This window comes from Bos indicus x Bos taurus, chromosome 19, assembly GCF_003369695.1.
Source record: "Bos indicus x Bos taurus breed Angus x Brahman F1 hybrid chromosome 19, Bos_hybrid_MaternalHap_v2.0, whole genome shotgun sequence".
NCBI lineage: Eukaryota > Metazoa > Chordata > Mammalia > Artiodactyla > Bovidae > Bos > Bos indicus x Bos taurus.
The window spans coordinates 48478911-48503580 of NC_040094.1; the positions used below are offsets into that span (position 1 = coordinate 48478911).

At 37.1% G+C, this 24670-nt stretch overlaps 1 protein-coding gene across 7 annotated transcripts in view; it reads left to right on the forward strand.

Moving 5' to 3' along the window:
* Positions 1-24670, forward strand: part of TANC2 (tetratricopeptide repeat, ankyrin repeat and coiled-coil containing 2) — a 363890-nt gene that overhangs the window by 18761 nt on the left and 320459 nt on the right. For all 7 annotated transcript variants that reach the window (XM_027517571.1, XM_027517573.1, XM_027517574.1 and 4 more), the window contains exon 2: positions 21820-21913. In XM_027517571.1, the coding sequence (XP_027373372.1) occupies positions 21847-21913 (67 nt within the window). In that variant the 5' untranslated portion in view covers positions 21820-21846. The remainder of the gene's footprint in view (positions 1-21819; positions 21914-24670) is intronic.

A 24670-nucleotide genomic window follows, 5' to 3' on the forward strand; every position in this document is an offset into this window, starting at 1 on the left:
AATGGTAGAGAAACTGCTGTGATGCCACACTGGCAGAACTTTCTGGAAGTCTGCCCTTCAGAACTCACTGAAGATCCACCCCGCCAAGGAAGGCTATACAAGGGAAAGGGTCTCACCAAAGGCAGTTCACTATAAAACCACCAGAGTGAGGGTCTTGGGAGACGGTGCAGGTCCCTGCGTCCTCGTGGCCACTGTGCAGTCTGCAAGAGAACCCGAAGAAGCTGTAGGACCCCGTGGCGCCCCACTAGAGAAGGGGCCAGTGCTGTGGGAACCAGGTCCTGGAGAAGCCGTGTGCACTGTCCGGCCTGCTGAGCAAGCACGCTGGGATCCAGAAACAAAATGCTTTCCTCCCGAAGTTTTTACTACAGCTTCTACTGACAAAGCTTAACGTTATGCCAGCTGGCAAAGGAAAAAAATATTTAAAGGGCTCAGATCCATTTCCACAGAGCAGGCAAAAAAAAAGGATGAATTTGAAACTGAGAGGCAAAATTGGATTATTAGTGCAGGTTACATTTTCTTACTTCTTTGGAATCTTTTAAATTTTTGAGAGTAGTAGAGACCAAGTGATACTATTTACCTCCAGAGAAGAGCTTATGCTACCTCTGTTTAGGAAGTAGAATGGAAGGCTGAGTTCTGATTTATCTTTGACTTGTGGCTGGGCCTTGTGGTACCTGAGTTTGTTTTAGTTCACTGTTCGCTTCAAATGTATTGAGGGTGGTGTCAGCACTGTTTTTTGTCAAGCGGGCTTGGTATCTGACCACTGGGGTTTTCAGAGATCTCTTATGCTTTACAGTCGTGCCCCCAGCTTTTTGAGATGAGTAATATTTCTCTCTGTTTTATAGCCTTGGCTGCCAAATGTTTTTGCTTTGTCTTTCCTGTCTTTATTCTTCTCAAAAATTAGCATATACATGCATATTTTATTTTATCTTTCTTACAGGAAAAGTATTTGCATACTATAATACTCATGTTGTGCTTTTTTTTTTTACTTAGCATATGATAAAATCACTTTATATTACTTCATAGAGAGTTTTATTCTCTATTTTTTTTGATTGGTTGTATATAGTACTCCATGGTGTGTATTTTTGTCAATGGTTTCTTTAGCCAGTCTCCCATGTTGGGATATTTATGTGGTTCCCATTATGTTGCAGTAAGAAATTATACTGTAATGAAAAATCTTTGATGTATGTATTTTCACATCCTTAGAGTATATTCTCTCTCCAACCCTTTCCAAACAGAATTTTGCCCTCAGTATTCCAGCGCAGCTACTCTTGTCAAGGACTTCAGTGACCTCCATGCTGCTAAATATTGTAAACAATTCTAAGTCCTCATCTCATATGAACTCAGTCTGCACTCACTCCTTTGATAGTGTCATTCAGTCTTATGTCTTTATTTACTATCTACAGGTTGATAACTCCCAGATATCTGTATCTAATCCACATTTCTTTCCTAGATTCCAGACTCATATGTCCAACTGCTTACTTGACATTTCTACTTGGGTGTCTAATAGATATCTCAAGCACGTTTGCCGGAAATTAACTTTTCATTGTTCCATCTCCCACCCCCAAGCCCCATCTCTTCAACCTGTAGTCTTTTCCATCTTGCTGATGGCAGCTCCATCCTTCTACTTGTTCAGAATGTCGAGTCATCCCTGATTTCTCCCTTCCATTCCCCGTATCCAATCTGTCAGGAGATCCTTTAGCTATACTTTAAAAACATCTGGAATCTGGCCGCTACTGACCACCTCCACCCAGGTCTGAGCTATTAATCCTAATATTGCTTACCTGGATTACTGTAGCCAGCCTTCTAACTGGTTGCTTCTACAGTTTATTTTCAAAACGGCAGCCAGAGTGATCTTTTAAAAATATGTCAGATCATGATTCTTCTTTAGTATCTGCCCTCTGACTTCCCATCTTACTCACAATAAAAGTTAAAGTTCTTCCAGGGGTTAATAAGGCCTAGACATTGTGGCTCAAGTCATTTCTGTGATCTCATCTATGTTCCTAACCCCTCTTGCATGCTGATCCCTTGTGCTCAAGGTACACAGGCTTTCTTGCTGCTGCTGCTGCTGCTGCTAAGTCGCTTCAGTCGTGTCCGACTCTGTGCGACCCCATAGACGGCAGCCCACCAGGCTCCCCCGTCCCTGGAATTCTCCAGGCAAGAACACTGGAGTGGGTTGCCATTTCCTTCTCCAATGCATGAAAGTGAAAAGTGAAGATGAAGTCGCTCAGTTGTGTCCAACTCTTAGCGACCCCATGGACTGCAGCCTACCAGGTTCCTCCATCCATGGGATTTTCCAGGCAAGAGTACTGGAGTGGGGTGCCATTGCCTTCTCCACAGGCCTTCTTACTGTTCCTTAAATAAGCCCAAGCATCTTTCTGGCTTAATGACCTTTGCCGTTGCACTTCTGTTTCTTCTGCCTAGAATTTTATGCCCCTTGCATAGCTTGATTTATCATCCTCTTCGGGTTTTTGCTCATCTCTTTACAGTTACAACCCTCTGATGTCTCTTTCCCTCAGCCCTCCAGTATTCTTGTCATTGTTGCATGCTTTTTTCCCTCCTTTAAGAGTTTATCATGTTGTGATATATACTATATACAAGTTACTTATTTATATAAATATTTATCAAGATCCTGAGCTCACTAAAGGGATTGCTGACTGGTTCCTTGCTATATTTCCAGTACTTGGAATAGTGTTTGTCATGTAGTAGATAATCAGTAGTTATTGAATGAGTAATATTGAATGATTGAATTAGTCCTGTCTGAAGCTCAGAGCTCTTTAAATGTTAAGTTTAAATCATTTTTTTCAACATACAGTGTTTCTCAAACTTTAGCCTGCCTCGTGGTCAGAAGAAGGAAAAACTGAAATTTCCATTTACTGTGGAAGTACATCTAGAATAATTGTTTTAAGTATTATAAATGTATGTGAAAATTATCAGAAAAAAAAATGGTAGAAAAATATAGGATTTTTATAGGGATTCCCTGGTGGCTCACTGTGAAGAATCTGCCAATGCAGGAGACATGGGTTTGATCCTTGGTCCAGGAAGATCCCACGTGTGTGGAGCAGCTAAGCCCCCGTACTACATCTATTGAGTCTGTGCTCTAGAGCCCGGGGAACTACAACTACTGAAGCCCTAGAGCCTGTGCTTCACAACAAGAGAAGCCACTGCAATAAAAAGCCCATGCACTGCAAGTAGAGAGTAGCTCCCACTCGCTGAAACTAGGGAAAAGCCTGGGCCGCGATTTAAGACCCAGCACAGCCAATAAATAGGTAAAATTAAGAAGAAGAGGATTTTAATAGATCTTGCAGGACTCACAAAGGGAAGCAATGGGGTATTAGAGGGGGACAAGGATAATTTATAGAGAATATAATTTAAAGAGTAAATAGAATAAATATGTTGCTTAGATGGCAAGGAGAGATCTGACAGGGTGTAGGTGAGTGGGGTTTAAAGTTGTTAGTAGGTGAAGTTTGTTCTTTTTTGTGGGAGTGGTATTCTTTACAGACTTTAAAAATAAAGTTTTTTAAAAATTTTAATTGTAAGATAATTGCTTTACAATAAATATTGTGTTGGTTTTTTGCCATACTAAACTTCGTTCTTAAAACTTATGTCTCTTTTTACCCCTAATTTTATTTTCTGACTCTGTCTTCACACTTTGTCTGCTCCTTTCCCTGATTGTAGAACTACCTATCTATTCTGACTATCTTGCTTTATATTATATTACATACTCTTCTATATTATGATTCAGAAAATTATCTTGGTAGTATTGTCCTTTGACTGTGTGTGTGCATGCTAAGTCGCTTCAGTCATGTCCAACTCTTTGTGACGCTATGGACTGTAGCCCTCCAGGCTCCTCTGTCCATGGGATTCTCCAGGCAAGAATACTGGAGTGGGTTGCCGTGCCCTTCAGGGATCAAACCTGTGTCTCTTATGTCTCATGCATTGGCAGGCGGTTTCTTTCATTTATTTCATTATTTTAAGGTAAGAGCTCTGTTTTTTGTTTTTTGTTTTTTGTTTTTTTTTTGTAAAAAAAACTAAATTTTTTCTTAGTCTTTATCTGTCATTCAGTTCAGTTCAGTTCAGTCGCTCAGTCGTGTCCAACTCTTTGCGACCCCATAAATCACAGCACGCCAGGCCTCCCTGTCTATCACCAACTCCTGGAGTTCACTCAAACTCACGTCCATCGAGTCAGTGATGCCATCCAGCCGTCTCATCCTCTGTCATCCCCTTCTCCTGCCCCCAATCCCTTAACTGTCCTTTAAAATTTTTTACTTTATCTAAAATAGAATTCTTAGTTCTAGTTGTATTTACTTCCTGCTCCATCCCTCTTATCTGAGCCTTTATTTTCTGATTTCTTACAGCTGCCTCGGGTTCATATAGATTCCATAGCATCTAGGATTTGCACATTGTGGTGTGGATGTGCTGTAAACATTAGTGAATGAACTTCTAAGCTATAATAATAGAATTTCTACCCAGTTGCATTTTTTTCTTCTACCTCATCAGGGATACCTTTCTTGATTAAAGCCATTCATTCTTTGAGCCTATACTGATGGAATGTTTATGTTAAGGAGTACATTATAATACTCCATTTTTAATAACTGGGTTGTGTGGTATATATGTGTATGTGTGTGTTAGTTGACATCCTACTGTTTCATTGCTTTACTGATGAATAATTTAACATATTCTGCTAAATGGAAAGTTTTGTGGAGTAATTGTTTTTACCTGTCTTTTGGATGGATTCTTTGCCTGGTGCTTATATACACTATGTTAGAGTGTGACAGCTTCATATGATGGAAACTCAAGTAGAGTGACTTAAACAAAGAGTTTTTTTTTTTCCCCCCGCTTTGGGTAACAGGAAATATGGATATAGGCAGTCCAGGGTTTATGGCATTCCCCCCATGCCATCAAGACACTGGCTCCTTCTGTGTTTCTTCCCTGCTATCCTGGGAGGGTGGCTTTTGCACTGTGGATTGCAGGGTGGCTGTTTACTTCCCAGACATCTTAGGTTTTTTTTTCCTTCTTCTTTTTTTTTTAGTAGCAAAACAGTAGTTTTCTTTCAGTCCTTGCTCCTAAGCCATATGCTTTCATCTCATTGGTTACAGCTGGGTCATGTGGCTGTTGCAGGGAGTCTGGGAAGTTTGATATTTTAAGCATTACAGATGCCTTATCCAAAATTAGTGTTCTGTTAATAAGGAAGAAAGTGAGAATTTGAGGTAGGCCACTTTAGCAGTTGTTTGGTATGCAGTCGCACAACTCTCCATTCCTTAAAGCAGCCTTGCAAATTAGATAGTGTGTTGTTTGTTGCAGAGTAGAAACTGGGAGTCACAGAGGCTAAGCAATTTTTTCAGAGTCATATAGATAGTAATTGATAGAGTCAGGGTATGAATATATGTGCATCTCTCTCCAGTGACCATGCTCCTTCCATTACATGAGCTCTTTATACTGTCCTTTTAGCAGTCTAAGTAAAGAGTTTGTACAAGTAGTATTTAAGATATCTTAATAAAATGTGATTTTTTTTTTTTTTTAGGCTAGTTTGTTCCTGTTTAAAAAATTATAGTGAACACCACCAGAGGGTTTCTGATGCTTGATCTTCTGGATATGTAAAACCGATGAGATTCTTGTTATGTCAGAATCAAGATAAATTGTGAATGTTTTGAATAACTTTTTTGAGGTTCAGATAGAGAATTATCACGAGGACTGGGCCTGACTCTTCAAATTACCCTAGGCATAATGATATTTAATAAGCTGGGGATTGTCAGAAAGTGAATCATTTCATGTTTTTTTTTTCTTTTTCTTTTTTTTTTTTACTGAGTTCATTAGTGTTCTGTGACTTATAATCACCAAAACACCTAAATACTATTACAGTTGACCCTTGAACAACATGGGTTTGAACTGCACAGATCTACTTGTACTTGGATTTTTTTTTCCAATAGTAGATATACATTAGAAGTTGGTTGAATCTTTGGTTGAGGAACTGTGGATACAGAGGAGCTACCTAGATGGAGGGCTGACTGTAAGTTATAGGTGGATTTTTGACTGCTCCGAAGTTGTTCAAGGGTCAGTTGTATTTCTTAGCATATCTGACCAAAAAACCTAATATGTCAAACCATAAAATGTCCCCAGTCTTATATTGATCAGTGTCCTCAAATTGGTGAAACAGTACCCATTTTGTTTTATATCCTTTAAATTTTTTATTTGCAAATATTGTTACTTGATATACCTGTTTGGGCTGCATCATTTTTCCCTTTGTAGTCTTACTGGGAACTACTTATTAAAATGTGTTTGTGTAACTTATAAAGATGTCAAAGAGCTTATAATAACATATGTATAGGTGGATATATGACAACAAGTAGAAATTGTTAATTGGGAGAAAAGCCTAAATTCTCTTCTTCTCCACTCTCCTCCTCTGCCAGAATTCAAGTCTCCTGGACCTCAAGATTTATAATTTGGTTGGGGAAGAAGGTTTGTCTTAAGAAATAGTGGGAATTTCCTTATCTTTCCCAGTGGGGAATCTTTGAATGTCAGAATAATTAAACTTATCCATTCACAAAGTATTTATTGAATTTTATATGCCAGACATGCTAAAGACATTTTAAAATGTTTTCTCATAGTATATAGGGAGGAAGTGATTACAGGCACAGGTTTGGGAGTTTGACAGGTCTGAGTTCACTTGTTTTGTTTGCTGGGTGTGTGATTTGTGGCAAGGTATTTGATCCCTGGAAGCCTCAGTTTTTTCATCCTATACGACTCATTTAATAGGATTTTGCGATGAATGCACCTGAAATGCTTAACCCAGTTTCTGGCTACTTGAGCATTTCAATAATTATCTGCTGAAGTGATGATGATGAAGATGTAGTAGGGAGTCAATACAGTGGAGGGAAAGTGAAGGTTTTTTTTGGGGGGCGGGTGAGGTGGGGACAGGAGACTAAAATGTAGGAACAAGAGAAATAACATGATTAGAAAAGCATATTAGGAAGATTGACATCCTCCGTGGTTTATATAGTCAAATCTCTACTAAATATAATCTTTTTGATTGACCCGTGGTATTTCTGCTTGATGAGAACAATAATTTTTCTTGAAAGTAAGGAACAACTCTGGGAAATCAGATTGCTTTGGTCTCAGAATGTCTTAGACTGGGCCTACTTTCTGGCTTTAATTGCCTTTTTGTAGATTTTCCTTCAGCTTTCCTCATACTATACTTACGCTTAAGCTTCCCCTGTACAATAATGAGGTATTTTTCTGGTTGTATGTTGAGAACAGCAATGGTGTTCATGTGTAAGAATGATTTTTGAAGTTTAAATGCAGTTGATGTACAGTGAGTTTGTGTATTAAGTTGTAGTAACAATTACTTTGGGTTGTAGCCCAAAATAGGCAAGTCAGGATTTGGGCGGAAAATACGGGAATATTTTTTAACGGTGTACAATTTGGGCTACATAACTGGGGCAAATATAATAAGACGATCCTCAATATGACTTAAATACCCCAGATTTACATGTGCAGCACTCAGGGGCAGCTCTGAAGTTCTTTTCAAAACACAAAGCCAGTGCAAGCTCCCACTTCTTCAGCATGCCCAGGAACTGAGCATAGAGGCAGAAGGAAGCAAGGCTCTCCACTTCCTTCACGACGGAGAAAAGAAGACATGGTTTTTATGTAAACTTTCCCTTGAAATTTATCTCAGAGAAGCTATGAAAAATTATTTTACTTATGCAAAAGTCTACTCTGGGAAGGTGACATTTTTTAAAACTTCGTTTCTTTGTCATGGCTGTGCTGGGTCTTCGTTGCTGTGTGTGGGCTGTCTCTAGTTGCGGCAAGTGGGGGCTAGTCTTAGTTGCCATGTGCAGGCTTCTCACTGCAGTGGTTTCTCTTCTGGTGGAGCACAGGCTGTAGGCACAGAGGCTTGAATAGTTTGTGGTGCACAGGCTTAGCTGCCCTGCCGCATGTGGAATCTTCCCAGACCAGGGATTGAGCTCATGTCCCCTGTGTCGGCAGACAGATTCCTGTCCACTGTACCACCAGGGAAGTGCATGGGACATTTTTAAAAGGAAGAAATAGACAGCTAGCGTAGGAAGCCTGTTATAAATCAGGAATTAAGGGGTTTAGAAAAGTGATGATCAGAAGATATGGGAAAAAATGATAATGGTTTATATCCCCAATTAATTCTGATTTTCCTTTGACACTTTATTGTTTATCGATCGCTTCGTAGGTGCCAGACTGTGCTAAGTGCTTTTTACTTGCTGTAGTTCCCTTAATTTCCACAACAGATGATTGGAAAGGTACTTTTCTATTACTAGGTACAATTTACAACGTGGGAAATTGAGGCTTTGAAAGGCTGGTTTGTTCATACTCACCCAACTAGTAACTGATGAGGGGAATGTCCCCCAAATTGCGGTTCTTGCCATTACACTATTATGTCTCTTACTTGTTTTATGTGATGATTCAGGATAGATATTGGGAAACGTGATTTCTATTACTGGTTCTGACTTGGCGAAAATTCTGGGAAAATTGAGCCATCTGCTTTGCATCTTCTTCTGAGCCTTCTTCTCATCAAACTTGGCCTCCCTTCTGGTATCTCTGCTTCCTGTGTCTGTCAGTTTCAGAAACCAGAGGCTGGTACTGGCATTATCCATAAATGTTTGAAACAGACAGCTGGAAATAGGGTAGAAGCCAAATAAAGGGATATATAGCATTTTTGAAATTTTGAAAATGATCCGATTCGATCAGTTTGTTTGACTGTGTCCATATTTCATAATGAAATCATGGAAAAGCTTGCCTTGACAGACAGATAACCTGATCAGAGTAGTTAATTTCTTATTACAACCAATCATCATTATTGTTATCCCTGCATTAACTGTTTTGGTCAACAAAAGTTACTGTTTTTGTGGGTAACTTATTTTGATCTCCTTAATGATAACATAGCTATTGTATTAATTGCTTTCAAGACTATGAGTTCATTGACAGTTTTGGGTTTTAGGTTATCATAGAGTCTGAGACCATCCAGTCATTGCTTGCAAAGTAAATTATTTCCCAATTAATGTATTGACATAGATGGATTCCTGTTGTTATAAGCCCTATTAGTGTTTTGTCACTGATAAGAATGTTTGATTACAGTGTCTTGTGTAAACTGTCCTAGAAACCATCCTTAGGTTCCCTGGTGGCTCAGACGGTAAAAGCATCTGCCTACAATGTGGGAGACCCGGTTTCGATCCCTGGGTCGGGAAGATCCCCTGGAGAAGGAAATGGCAACCCACTCCGGTGTTCTTGCCTGAAAAATCCCATGGATGGAGAAGCCTGGTGGGCTACAGTCTGTGGAGTCACAAAGAGTCGGACACGACTGAGTGACTTCACTTTCACTTTCATGAAGAGAGTGGGTTTTGTGATTGTATTTTTAAGATAGGGGATATGATGAGATAATGTTACTTACACTTTTTTCTTTATTTTTTAGCCCCTAAAAAATGGTCAGTAAGCCAGCAGCATAATTTTATGTTAATTCATTAGGATTATTTTCACCCACTATCTAAAAGGTGGGTAGATAAGCGTGTAAAGTTTTTTGTACTACTAGACATTTTGTGAATACCTCTATCACTGAGTTTTATAATAAGCCATTTATAAGGTTTCTTATTCACCTATGATACAGCTCTAAGTTTCTTGAGGGCAGGATAGTGGCACTATCCTAGTATCCAGCATTGTGCTGGGCACATATTAATAGACACTTAAGAAATGTTTTCTTAATCCTGTCAGTAATCTCTCCTTCTTGTAAATTCCATTACCTTTTGTATTTCTCTTGTGATACCTCACACTTTCTATTTTGCATTTTACTATGGTTCTCTTTTCCTTAATTCTGTTTACCAGACTGGATACTCCTTTTAGGCAGGAACTGTTCTTAACCTTTGAAAAATTTCCTTCTATTCAAGGCCCCTTATGCTCAGCTCATTCATAATAAATGTTGAATAAATAGTAGATCAAAAAACATTTTATTTAAATAATTTATTTCTAGGTTAAAATTTCTAGTAAAATTTATTACTAGGTTAAGATTGGAGGCAGTTTTGCCATCTGTATTTTTTGTGTTTTAGAAGCAGAGGAATCTTCTTAAGTGCAAGAATATAATTTGTAAAGAATTTTAGCTAACCTCTGTTACTGAAATAAAAGTTTTTGCTGCGTGTGTATGTGTTTTGGTTGTTTCTTGATGTTATTTATAAGAATGCTTAGTGCCTAAACTTTGTCTCTAAAATAGCAGTGTAATTTTAACTTCACAGGCAAGCTGGACTGGTTCATTATATGGTTTGGAGAAACCAAGGGAAAGCAAATGATGCAGGAAGTGGTAGTGGCAGTTCTGTAAATACTCCACTTTTCACTTGACCTTTTACTGACCTGATGACAAAACACTTCGGTAAAGTAACTTTGAACTAGTTTATTAGAAAATGGGTGTATTAAGAAGGATCTAAACTTAAAAATGGGCTTCCCTAATAGCTCAGTTGGTAAAGAATCTGCCTGCAATGCAGGAGACTCTGGTTCAATTCCTGGGTCAGGAAGATCCGCTAGAGAAGGGATAGGCTACCTTCTCCAACATTCTTGGGCTTCCCTGTGATTCAGCTGGTTAAGAGTCTGCCTGCAATGTGGAGACCTGGGTTTGATTTCACATTCCAGACATCCTGGAATGTGAAGTCAATTGGGCCTTAGAAAACATCACTACGAACAAAGCTAGTGGAGGTGATGGAATTCCAGTTGAGCTTTTTCAAATCCTGAAAGATGATGCTGTGAAAGTACTGCGCTCAATATGCCAGCAAATTTGAAATACTCAGCAGTGGCCACAGGACTGGGAAAGTTTTAATTCCAATCCCAAAGAAAGGCAATGCCAAAGAATGCTCAAACTACCACACAATTGCACTCATCTCACATGCTAGTAAAGTAATGCTCAAAATTCTCCAAGCCAGGCTTCAGCAATATGTGAACCATGAACTTCCTGATGTTCAAGCTGGTTTTAGAAAAGGCAGAGGAACTAGAGATCAAATTGCCAATATCCTCTGGATCATGGAAAAAGCAAGAGAGTTCCAGAAAAACATCTATTTCTGCTTTATTGACTATGCCAAAGCCTTTGACTGCGTGGATCACAATAAACTATGGAAAATTCTGAAAGAGATGGGAATACCAGACCACCTGACCTGCCTCTTGAGAAACCTATACGCAGGTCAGGAAGCAACAGTTAGAACTGGACATGGAACAACAGACTGGTTCCAAATAGGAAAAGGAGTATGTCAAGGCTGTATATTGTCACCCTGCTTATTTAACTTATATGCAGAGTACATCATTAGAAACGCTGGGCTGGAAGAAGCACAAGCTGGAATCAAGATTACTGGGAGAAATATCAGAAACCTCAGATATGCAGATGACACCATGCTTATGGCAGAAAGTGAAGTGGAACTAAAAAGCCTCTTGATGAATGTGAAAGAGGAGAGTGAAAAAGTTGGCTTAAAGCTCAACATTCAGAAATTAAGATCATGGCATCCGGTCCCATCACTTTATGGGAAATAGATGGGGAAACAGTGGACACAGTGGCTGACTTTATTTTTCTGGGCTCCAAAATCACTGCAGATGGTGACTGCAGCCATGAAATTAAAAGACGCTTACTCCTTAGAAGGAAAGTTATGAGCAATTTAGATAGCATATTAAAAAGTAGAGACATTACTTTGCCCACAAAGGCCCGTCTAGTCAAGGCTATGGTTTTTCCAGTGGTCATGTGTGGATGTGAGAGTTGGACTGTGAAGAAAGCTGAGTGCTGAAGAATTGATGCTTTTGAACTGTGGTGTTGGAGAAGACTCTTGAGAGTCCCTTGGACTGCAAGGAGATCCAACCAGTCCATTCTGCAGGAGATCAGCCCTGGGATTTCTTTGGAAGGACTGATGCTAAAGCTGAAACTCCAATACTTTGGCCACCTCATGCGAAGAGTTACTCATTGGAAAAGACTCTGATGCTGGGAGGGATTGGGGGTAGGAGGAGAAGGGGACTACGGAGGATGAGATGGCTGGATGGCATGACCGAATCGATGGATGTGAGTTTGAGTGAACTCTGGGAGTTGGTGATGGACAGGGAGGCCTGGCGTGCTGCGACTCATGGGGTTGCAAAGAGTTGGACACGACTGAGCGACTGAACTGAACTGAAATGATATCTAGTACAGGTCAATACAGCTCATAGTTTTTAAAATTGTAAGTCTATACTGAATGTATTGCTCTGTGACTTGCTTTTTTGCACTTAAAGCTTGGAGGGTTTTAACCTTAGAATAGATGTACTGCATACCATTTAAACTATACATAGTGTTCCATCATTCATAGTATTTCATATGAATACTATGAAATTTGATCATTTCCCTTTTAATGGGTCATCCCTTCCCTTCGGTCTCCCTCATTCTCTTTTTTAAAAAAATTAGTAAGCTTTATGTTTTAGAGCAGTTTTGGATTCACAGCAGAATTGAGAAAGTGCAGAGTTCCTGTGTACCCCTATCCCCACATACATACAACCTTCCCCGTAGTCGATATCCTGCATTTCTGATGAACCTACGTTGACACATCATCATCACCCAAAGTCCATGGTTTATATTAGGGTTCATCCTTGTATATATTCTGTGTGTTTTGACAAGTGTATAATGACATATATCTACCATTATAATATCTTACAGAATAGTTTCACTGCCCTAAAAATCCTCTACTCTGCCTGTTCATCCCTCCCTCCCCTTCAGCTCCAAGCAGCCACTGTTTTTAGTATTCATAGCTTTGCCTTTTGCAGAATGTCATGCGGTTGGAATATTACAGTATGTAGTCTTTTTAGATTGGCTGCTTTCAGTTTTTTAATATGCACTTAAGTTTCCTCTATATCTTCTCATAACTTGATAGCTCACTTCTTTTTCGTGTTGGATGATTATCCAATACCTGGATACTATAGTTTATTTATTCGCTGACCTGCTTAAGGACATCTTGGTTGTTTCCAAGTGTGGATAGTTATAAATAAAGCTGCTATAAACTCCCACGTTGTCCTTTACTTTTCATGTGCTGCTAGAGGGAGCATCCTCGTGTGGCCATCACAGTAAGATGATTGAGCGTAAGATGGAGCCTATTATCAGTTTCTCCTCTTGCTTGAGAAGCTAATTGCCCTGCATTCATTCCTGTGCCCTCAAATCTTGAATGAGATTGCATAATTTGAAGCTCTTCAGTGCAGTTCAGAATTGATATGTTAGGGAAATTATCAGAGTTTATCTGTGGACACAACTCAGGTAATTCTGTTCAGTTCAAGACTTCTCTGGATATAACTTGTTCAAAAAAGTTCTAGAAGACATTTTATGATTGTTGTATATTGTAGTGGATATTCTAGATTTCCCTTAGTCCTTCAATCTCTATGTTTTCACTCTTTTATCTTTGATTATGTACTTCCAAAGTTATTTCATGGAATGTGTCTGAGGTATTTCGCAATTTACCTATTCAATGGAAAGCCATTCTTGATAATATACTGGTCATTCTACATGCCTTTCAGAGATGAAAAACATGCAGCTTCCAGATAGTGGGCAAATGATTCTTCTTTCTTGTATTGATTTTGTCCTTTTATTGTTTATCTTTTTTTTAATGTAGAGTTTTTCAAAGTTCCAGTTTATGCAGCTGGATTTATTTTTTTAACTAGTATTCCCATGGTACACATTATTGCATCTGTCATTGGTTATTTCCTTTTCCCGTTATAGTTACGTGCATACTCTTTTGAGCTCTTCTGTCCTCTCTTTCTCTTTTAGATTACTTATGAGTCCCTCTTTTGGAACCTGTTAGGCCTTTAAACAAATATTTGCTAAATGCTTTTTATGTACCAGCTTCTGTGTCAGGTGCTAGGTTTTCACTGGTGACCTTGCTGATGTGGAAAAGTTAAAGGGAATACTGTGATTATTTAGCCCAAATGGTACAGATGTGCTTAGGAGTTAATTATATTATTATATAAATATTTAAATGAAGGAGGCCTATTGTGCTCCTTTTTGAGTAACAGTAAGAAAAGGGCTTTAAGTGTGCAGGAGGGGTGAACATTGAAAATGAAAATTGATTGCCCACTAATAAAATAGTTCAAAAATGTATGAGATATATAGGATATTGAGCGTCCAGCCTTGATGGAACATTAGGATGAGAATAGTCATTACTTCCTGAACTGTTCAGACCAGGTGTCACAAACATAAAAGCTTAGGGGCCATGTAGATAACATAAGGTCTGAATCAGTTATAAGACAGTTAGAAATGATTGGGATTCTATGAATGTTATTTGTTATTCTCCTGCCAGAGATTCACTTGCCAGGAATTTATTTGATTTCTCCTAGAGAGTTAACAGTAAAAAAGAAAAAATTGGATCTAAAACTTGGAAAAGTAGAGTGAAATTTAGCCATATATTACTGTCATAAATCCAATTAGATCAAACTGTCATTTTCCACTTAGCTTCAATTTTGTAGTTTCTATATTAATATTTTATTACAATAAATTTTCTAGTGGTGTGTTAACTTAAAGTCATTTTTATCAAAATGTAGCAATGAGATGGATAATTAGCCTTAAATAAGTATTTTATGTTTCATTATATTCTTTATACATTTTAGTCAATTTTTATAAAATGTTTTAGGACTAGCAAAGACAAAAAACCTCTGTACTTCAAAAAGTGATTATAATTATAATTAATTTCATTCATCAGTTTTTCTTAACTTTAGAATGTTGTCTTGGTTTATTTTTAGGTATAAAATTTTTACTCTTTTGACTCCTAGTTTTAGTAAATTTTAAGTAGTAATTTTTATTCTAATAATAATCTGTATCTATATGTTTGTTTTCCTTTTGCAGCTTTGAAGAACTGTACATAGTAGTAAGGTCTGAGTTAGGCAAAAGTTGAATTATGACTAGAATTTCTTGGTTTTTCTTCAGATAAAAATTTGAACTTGCCCAGAATTCGTATACCCTTCTCTGACACACAGTCACCTTAGTCTTTATTCCAGTTAGTTCATAACTGGTTTTTGTCTATTGAGATTATATTAGTCCCTTTACCAAGTTAATAATCTAATGAATCAAGTCTTTGCTCAATTTTTCATTGATTTATTTACTAATTTAAGAAGTGTTGAAAGCCTACTATGAGCTGGGCATTGAGTATAAAAAGGGTAAGATGAGGTTGCTCTATGTGGGTTTGCTTTCAACAGTGATATACCAGCTGAAGAAATTAATTGATTAATTCATTAAGTATTTGCTATCTACTGTTTACCAGGTATTATTCTCCAGTTAGATAGCATATTCAAAAGCAGAGACATTACTTTGCCAACAAAGGTTCGTCTAGTCAAGGCTATGGTTTTTCCTGTGGTCATGTATGGATGTGAGAGTTGGACTGTGAAGAAGGCTGAGTGCTGAAGAATTGATGCTTTTGAACTGTGGTGTTGGAGAAGACTCTTGAGAGTCCCTTGGACTGCAAGGAGATCCAACCAGTCCATTCTGCAGGAGATCAGCCCTGGGATTTCTTTGGAAGGAATGATGGTAAAGCTGAAACTCCAATACTTTGGCCACCTCATGCAACGAGTTGACTCACTGGAAAAGACTCTGATGCTGGGAGGGATTGGGGGCAAGAGGAGAAGGGGACGACGGAAGATGAGATGGCTAGATGGCATCACTGACTCGATGGATGTGAGTCTGAGTGAATTCCGGGAGTTGGTGATGGACAGGGAGGCCTGGCGTGCTGCGATTCATGGGGTCGCAAGGAGTTGGACACGACTGAGCAACTGATCTGATCTGATCTGATCTGATTCTCCAGTTATGGGCTTATCACAGTGAGTTAAATAAGCAGCTTTCATGACCTCTTGAAGATTATATTCTAGTAGGGGAACTGATAATAAACAGGTTATAATATATCATTTAGAGATAAATATTTGAAGAAAAATAAAGACTAGAAAGAGATGGATGAGAGGTTTGGCGCATACATCATTACACCCAGTTGCTCCCCTTGAGTTAAAGGAGGTGGTCTTTTGTAGCCCTGTACTAATGAGTCATTGGTGGCTCTCATCAGTACTGAGCAGTTCTCTGCCAGTAACTCCTGAGGATATGGATGTGCTGATCCTATAATGAGGATCAGGGTGGGACATCATGGTGTCCACTAAAGCAGGATCTTTTTTCTCCCCCCTGTCCCCAAATGATTTGTATCAAAATGTTTCTTTATGCGTTGGCAAAGACTAACACCAATCTGTAACAGTACTTAATTTTTTTTTTTTTGCTAGAGTAAGGTAAAATATGTTGACATATATAGTAGTGCCACAAAAAAAATAAACATTTTAAAAACAAGAACCAAATGGAATACTACTTATGGAATTTTTAATTTGGATCATTGTATTAGAAATTTTGTTTCAGCTCTTTTAAACAGACTTATTAAGTGTTTCTTATTTAAGAAGAGATGCTGAGGAGGACAGCTCGTGTTTGAACATCAAATATGGCCTTAAGCATTTATTAGCAGTGTAACTGTGAGCATGCGATTTCACTTTTCTTTATTTCAGCTTCCTTTTAAAAATGAAGCAGATACTACCTGTGTTAAGGAGGTTTTGATGAGGACTAAATTAGATCATATATATATAATATTTTGCATAATATATATTTTCTGACTTGTAACACACAGAAAATCTGATACATAATGTTCTCTTCTAAGAAAATTTTAAGAGTTATAAAACTTACTATTCAAATTTCATAGTATGTTTTAAAACATGAAGTATATTTTTTATATACCCCAACATGTAATTTTTTCAAGTCTTTCAAATATTAGTGAAGTAAGTACCTATCAAGCTTAGAACTTCTTGCTGAGTCTCAGATAGTCTTTTAAAGTAAGATTAGAAGGGAAAACACCCTAAAGATTGACTCTCAAGATGAATATGTAAAAGGAATATTTCATAAGTGCTTTAATATTTTTAGGATTCATCACCATATTTATTTTTACTGGTAAAAAGAATAAGTTATTTGTTAGTGTTCACTTTAAATCTTTGTTTTATATGGTATCTAATGACCTTGATAAATTCATGTATTAATCTAATAGTGTATAAATTCTTTTAGATTGTCTAAGCAAATCATACTGTTCGTGAAAGGGGCATTTTTGTTTCTTCTCCATTTTTATACTTTCTGTTTCATGTTTTTTTTACTGACTAAAGACCTCTAGGACCATGTTAAGTGCAAGTGGTGATAATAAGTGGTCATATTCTTCAGTCTTGGGGAATGTTTGGAGTCATTCACCATTACATATGATGTTTGCTGTAGGCTTTTAAAAAGATACACTGTGTAGTATTAAAGAACTTTATTTTATTTCTAATTTTGTATAAGTTTTAAAAAAATCATGAACAAGTATTAAATTTTATCAGTTGCTTTTGTTTCACTGATAAAAAAATTATTGATAAAATTGATTAAATTATTGATTATATGGTTTATTTCTCTTTTTACATGGTTAATTGATTTCCATGTGTTAAATCACTTTTGCATTTCTGAATTAAACCTCCACTTCATCCTGATCTGTATATTGGTATATTTGATTTTACCAGTATTTTGTTTAGAATTTTTGTATCTATGGCAAAAGAGAGGTATGTAATATTTCTTTCTTATAGCAATCTTTTTGGCTTTTGTTAGGAAGCTTCTGCTATCTTTAGAAAACATGTTTGGAAATACTCCCAATTTTTCTACTGTCTGGGACAGTTTGTGTAAAATTGGTATTATTGCTTCTTTAAATTGTTGAAATCATCTGGTCCTAGAGTTTCTTTTGTGGGAATGTGTTTTTACTTCACTAAAAAAGTTCAGATTCATAGACTATTTAGCATAGTTTTACATTTAACACATGTATACCCACCGCTTAGAATCTTGTGTTCGCATATTGCTATAATTGCTCTATTGTATGTGTGCCTTCCTTCCTTCATCCATCGTTTTGTCTTATTTTTTAATGCATTTCAAAGTAATTGGATATATCAGTATGCTTTCCTCTAAATATTGAAGCATGAATATCATTAAGTAAGGTTCAGTATTTTTTTTTATATTAAGTAAATTTATATGGAATATAATCCATAAATTTGGTGTGAACATTGACTTAGTTTTGACAAATATATGCATTTGTGTATCCCAAGCTCCCTCAAGATACGAAATATTACTATCACTGAAGAGTTTACTCATGCCTTTTCTTAATGAATTCTCATATCTGCCCTAAGAGACAACCGTTCTGATTTTGTAATTCTAATTTTTTCTTACCATATTCTTGCATACGTTTTAATGTAAGATGTTTTTACTCAGTGTAATATAGAGATTGATCTGTGTTGTTGAATGTATGAATAGTTCATACCTTTTAATTGCTGAGTAGTATTCCACTGTAAGAAAATATCATAGTTTATCCATTTTCCTGTTGTTGGACATCTGTGTTAGATTTTGGCTGTTATTAAATCTGCTCTGAAAATTGTACTAGTCTCTTTTAAGCACCTGTGTTTTCATTTCTTCTGGGTAAATATGTAAAGGGTGGAGTCATATGTTAGGTTTATGCTTTGTTTTAAAATAAACTCTCCAAAGCACATTGTACCATTTTACTCCTGAAATGGTGTATTAAGAATTTCAGTTGTCCGCCATCCTGGTCAATATTTGATATCATCAGACTTCACAGAATTGGTTCTTATGGTGGGAATATAGTGGTAGCTCACTGTAATTTGTACTTGCCCAATGACAGATGATGTTACGCTTTTTAATAAGTGTGTTAAAGAGAAGTCTATCTTTTTTTAAAAAGTGTCTATTCAAATCTTTCACCCTGTTAAAAATTGTCTCTTTATAATTGAATTATAGATGTTTTTAATATATCTTGGAGATATATTTATGTTTATGTTAGGTATGTTTTGTTAGATGTTAGATATGTTTTGTACATAATTTCTCCCAGTTGGTGACTTGCCTATTCATTTTCTTAATGGTATTTTTGATGAGCAGATTTTTTTAAAAATTTTAATGAAATTTTATGGTTATTGGTTTCTGTGTCTAAGATTCCTTTGCCTTCTAAATAATGAAGATATTTCTCCTGTGTTTTCTTCTGAAAGCCTTATGATTTCAGCATTTATGTGATGTTTGATTTACTTTGAATTAACTTTCATGTATAGTGTGTGAGACACAGATCAAGGTTAATTTTTTAAAAATAGATATCTATTTGTTCCAGCACAATTTGTTGAAAAGACTTCGCTTTACCCATGAATGATTGTTGAAAGCGGATGACGGTGTAAGAATAGGTCTTCTTCTGGACTGCCTATTGTGTTCCATTGATCTGTTCGATGAGTCTTAGGCCAGTACTGTACTGTCACAGTTACTGGGTCTTGTAAGTGCTTCAGCTTTTTGATAGTTTTCAAGATTGCTTTGGATGTTCTAGGCTTTTTGCATTACCATATGCATTTTTAGAATCAGCTTCTCAGGTTCCACATACACAGAAAATGCCTGCTGGAATTTGGCTGAGATTGTATTGTTTCTTTAGAACAATATATGGAGAATTTATATTTTAAAGATATTGAACCTTCCATTCTATGAACATAGGATACAGACGTACTGTATTTTACTACACTTTGCTTTATTGTGCTTTGCAGTTACTGTGTTTTGTTTTGTTTCACAAAATTGAAAATTTGTGGCAACCCTGAGCCAAGCAAGTCTGTTTGTACCATTTTTGCAACACTATTTGTTCACTTCATATCTCTGTCACATTTTAGTAATTCTTGCAATGTTGCAAATGTTTTCATTTTTTATTATATTTATTCTGATGATCTGTGATCAATGATCTTTTTAAAATTGAGGTTACAGTATTAGTTTCAGGTATACAGCATAAAGATTCAATAATTTAAAGATTATACTGCATTAAAACTTCTTACAAGACAATGATTATAATTCTGTATGTTATGTAATATCTTGCTTATCTATTTTATGCCCAGTAGTTTGTAGCATATCCCTTATTTGCTTCTCCCATTTGGTAATGCTAATTTATTTTCTATATGTGATCTATATGTGATGGGATATCTTTTCTCATTTTATATTTAACCTTTATGTGCCCATAGTCTTTTAGTAGAGTATTTAACAGAATAACAACATAATTTGTGTTTAAAGCTACCATCTCACTGTTTCATATTTTATCCACACTTACTATGCTTTTTCTCTCACTTCTTACCTTTGGTTCAGTCATATATGTTAATTATTCTCTCTATTCCACTCCTGACGTTTTTGTTTTTGTTGTTATGCATTGAAAAATCTCTGTGGGATTCCCAGGTGGTACATTGGCATAGAAATACCTGCCAGTGTAGGAGGTGCAAGAAATGTGAGTTTGATCCCTAGGTCGAGAAGATCCCTTGGAGAAGGAAATGGCAACCTACTCCAGTATTCCTGCCTGGAAAATTCCATGAGCAGAGAAGCCTGGTGGGCTACAGTCCATGGGGTCACAAAGTGTTGGACATGACTAAGCACCCACACTCATCATATATTTTAAGCTTAACAAGTTATTAATGCAATTTTTTTAACAATTCTTGTTCATTTATATTTGCCAATATACTTACCTTTTTGTGGCTCTTCCTTCTGTGTTTTTCTAGCTCTCATTTTCCTTCTCTTGGAAGAACTCTGTTTTCGTATTTCTTTTACTGATAAATTCTTTTTGTTCTGAATCACCTTTATTTTAATTTTCAGAATATTTTAAACTGTTCATAGATTTCTTGACTGACACCTCTTTTCCTTCAAAAATTTTAAGAAGTCATTCCATTTTCTGTGTCATTCATCATTGCTGTTGAAAGTTTCCTCTCAGTCTACTGATTGTTGCTTCTTTCAGTGTGTTTATTTTTTCCCCTAGCTGTTTAAAGATGTGGCTTTACATCTTATCAGTATTAGGAAATTCTTGATTATTATCACTTAATATATTGCTTCTTTCTTATTTTCTCCTTTCTTCTGGGATTTTAATGATATGTATATTAGAGTCTTTCAAAGGATTCCATATGCCTCTCATACTCTTCCATATTTTTCAGCCTTTAATTTCTGTGTGCTTTAGTTTGGAAATTTGCTGTTAACCTCTGTTCTAAATTCACATTTGCTCTGTTCAGTCTGCTGCAGGTTTCACGTACTGACACTTGGGAAATTTTGCTGTTAAGAGCAAGCATAAAGGAGCAGTAATTGGACCATGTGGGAATAAAGAGAGGGGCTTACTTATTGGCTTTTGGTTGGGACATACTAGCATGTTTATGTTATGACTGGAGTGATTCTGTAGAGAGAAAAAAATGAAAGCTGTGTGAGAGAGAAAAGAAAGATGATTTTTAGATGAAAGTTCTGAACAAGGTGAGAGAGGACATAGCAAAATTAAGGAGTTTTCTTTTGATGGGAGTGGGACATACAGAGGTTGGTATTAATAGCATATGTGTACTGATGTACTCATGTATCAGTAGTCTTGTGAGATGAAGTTCTTGCTTGACCAGTGGAAAATACACAGCTGCTGTGAGTTCTGGACTCTTACACGTTGGGTGTGTGTTTGGGGGAAAATGTCCAAGAAATGGAGAGTCTTGTGGTAACTGTATTTATAGCTACCTAATTGTTTTCTGTTTCTGTGTACCCTCAGTGATATCTGCCTTTGTCTCTTAGGGTACTCAAGTATTATACTTTAAAGGGAATACCTAAATGTCTAATTAAATTAAATAAGCATTTCTGTCATATAGTTAAAATTTCTGTATTATATATGTAAACAGAGTGGTTAATTCCTGATAGCACATTTAAAATGAATTCTTAATAGTATTTGGATAGCAAACCAAGTTTTCTAACATATTTTCCCACATTTTCTTTTGTAGTTTTGTGAGTCCTAGAATAGTACAACCATGTTTCGGAATAGTCTCAAGATGCTTCTTACTGGAGGAAAATCAAGTCGTAAGAACAGATCAAGTGGTGAGTAACTCTGCTTCATTTATTTTGTGTTATGATTTGGAAAAGAAAGTTCTCTTAGGGATCTGAATTAATGCTACCACAGTTCATATATTTTATTAAATGGCTTATTTATTTTGGAAAAAGTTTACATTCCTATAGGTCGACATATTCTTTATTAAGAAGAATACTTGAACACTCATCAGGAATAGTCAGGTAAATGAAGAGTTTGTGAAGGAAAAATGCTTATTTCAGATATATGAGAGTGTAGTGTTTCTATGTAGTACATATTAAATACCTTCCAGACTTAAATTTACTTTAAGAATTAACCTGTAAAATTATTTCAGTCCAAGATACTCTTTGGGGAATGAGACTAAAAATAATAGAGATAGTCCTCAAAGGGTTATACAAAAAATGATATGTAAATTGGACATTTTTACAATCATTAAAAGATATTTTTTTAAAAAGTGTGTAATTCTTAGACTTTTAAGGTAAAAACAAACCAAACCTGTATAGATGGTTTTTTGGGAGAAATCTTGAAGATTAATACACTACATAGTGGAGAGTGAAAAAGTTGGCTTAAAGCTCAACATTCAGAAAATGAAGATCATGGCATCCAGTCCCATCACTTCATGGGAAATAGATGGGGAAACAGTGGAAACAGTGTCAGACTTTATTTTTCTGGGCTCCAAAATCACTACAGATGGTGACTGTAGCCATGAAATTAAAAGACGCTTACTCCTTGGAAGGAAAGTTATGACCAACCTAGATAGCATATTCAAAAGCAGAGACATTACTTTGCCAACAAAGGTCCGTCTAGTCAAGGCTATGGTTTTTCCTGTGGTCATGTATGGATGTGAGAGTTGGACTGTGAAGAAGGCTGAGCACCAAAGAAATGATGCTTTTGAACTGTGGTGTTGGAGAAGACTCTTGAGAGTCCCTTGGACTGCAAGGAGATCCAACCAGTCCATTCTGAAGGAGATCACCCCTGGGATTTCTTTGGAAGGAATGATGCTAAAGCTGAAACTCCAGTACTTTGGCCACCTCATGTGAAGAGTTGACTCATTGGAAAAGACTCTGATGCTGGGAGGGATTGGGGGCAGGAGGAGAAGGGGACGACAGAGGATGAGATGGCTGGATGGCATCACTGACCCGATGGACGTGAGTCTGAGTGAACTCCGGGAGTTGGTGATGGACAGGGAGGCCTGGCGTGCTGCGATTCATGGGGTTGCAAAGAGTCGGACATGACTGAACGACTGATCTGATCTGATCTGATTTGTTTTCTACAAATGGATTGTTGATTTTTATCATATTTTCTTTCATTGACGTGTAGCTATTTACAACATTGTGTTAGTTTCAAGTGTACAACAGCAAGTCAGTATTTTTGCAGATTATATCTCATTTATAGGTTATTATAAGAAAATGGTATAATTCTCTGTTTAGTTCAGTTTGGTCACTCAGTCATGTCCGACTCTTTGCGACCCCATGAACCGCAAAACGCCAGGCCTCGCTGTCCATCACCAACTCCACCCAAACCCATGTCCGTTGAGTCGGTGATGCCATCCAACCATCTCATCCTTTTTTGTCCCCTTCTCCTCCTGCCCTCAATCTTTCCCAGCATCAGGGTCTTTTCAAATGAGTCAGCTCTTCTCATCAGGTAGCCAAAGTATTGGAGTTTCAGATTCAACATCAGTCCTTCCAGTGAACACCCAGGACTGATCTCCTTTAGGATGGCCTGGTTGAATCTCCTTGCAGTCCAAGGGACTCTCAAGAGTCTTCTCCAATACCATAGTTCAAAAGCATCAATTCTTCGGTGCTCAGCCTTCTTTATAGTCCAACTCTCACATCCGTACATGACCACTGGAAAAACCATAGCCTTGATTAGATGGACCTTTGTTGGCAAAGTAATGTCTCTGCTTTTGAATATGCTATCTAGGTTGGTCATAACTTTCCTTCCAGGGAGCAAGCGTCTTTTAATTTCATGGCTGCAATCACCATCTGCAGTGATTTTGGAGCCCTCCCAAAAAATAAAGTCAGCCACTGTGTCCACTGTTTCCCCATCTATTTGCCATGAAGTGATGGGACTGGATGCCATGATCTTCATTTTCTGAATGTTGATCTTTAAGCCAACTTTTTCACTCTCCTCTTTCACTTTCATCAATAGCCTCTTTAGTTCTTCTTGACTTTCTGCCATAAGAGTGGTGTCATCTGCATATCTGAGGTTATTGATATTTCTCCCAGCAGTCTTGATTCTAGCTTGTGCTTCCTCCAGCCCAGTGTTTTTCATGATGTACTCTGCATATAAGTTAAATAAGCAGGGTGACAATATACAGCCTTGATGTACTCCTTTTCCTATTTGGAACCAGTCTGTTGTTCCATGTCCAGTTCTAACTGTTGCTTCCTGACCTGTATACAGGTTTCTTAAGAGGCAAGTCAAGTGATCTGGTATTCCCATCTCTTGAAGAATTTTCCATAGTTTATTGTGATCCACACAGTCAAAGGCTTTGGCATAGTCAGTAAAGCAGAAATAGATGTTTTTCTGGAACTCTCTTGCTTTTTCCATGATTCAGCGGATGTTGGCAATTTGATCTCTGGTTCCTCTGCCTTTTCTAAAACCAGCTTGAACATCAGGAAGTTCACGGTTCACATATTGCTGAAGCCTAGCTTGGAGAATTTTGAGCATTACTTTACTAGCATGTGAGATGAGTGCAATTGTGCAGTAGTTGAGCACTCTTTGGCATTGCCTTTCTTTGGGATTGGAATGAAAACTGACCTTTTCCA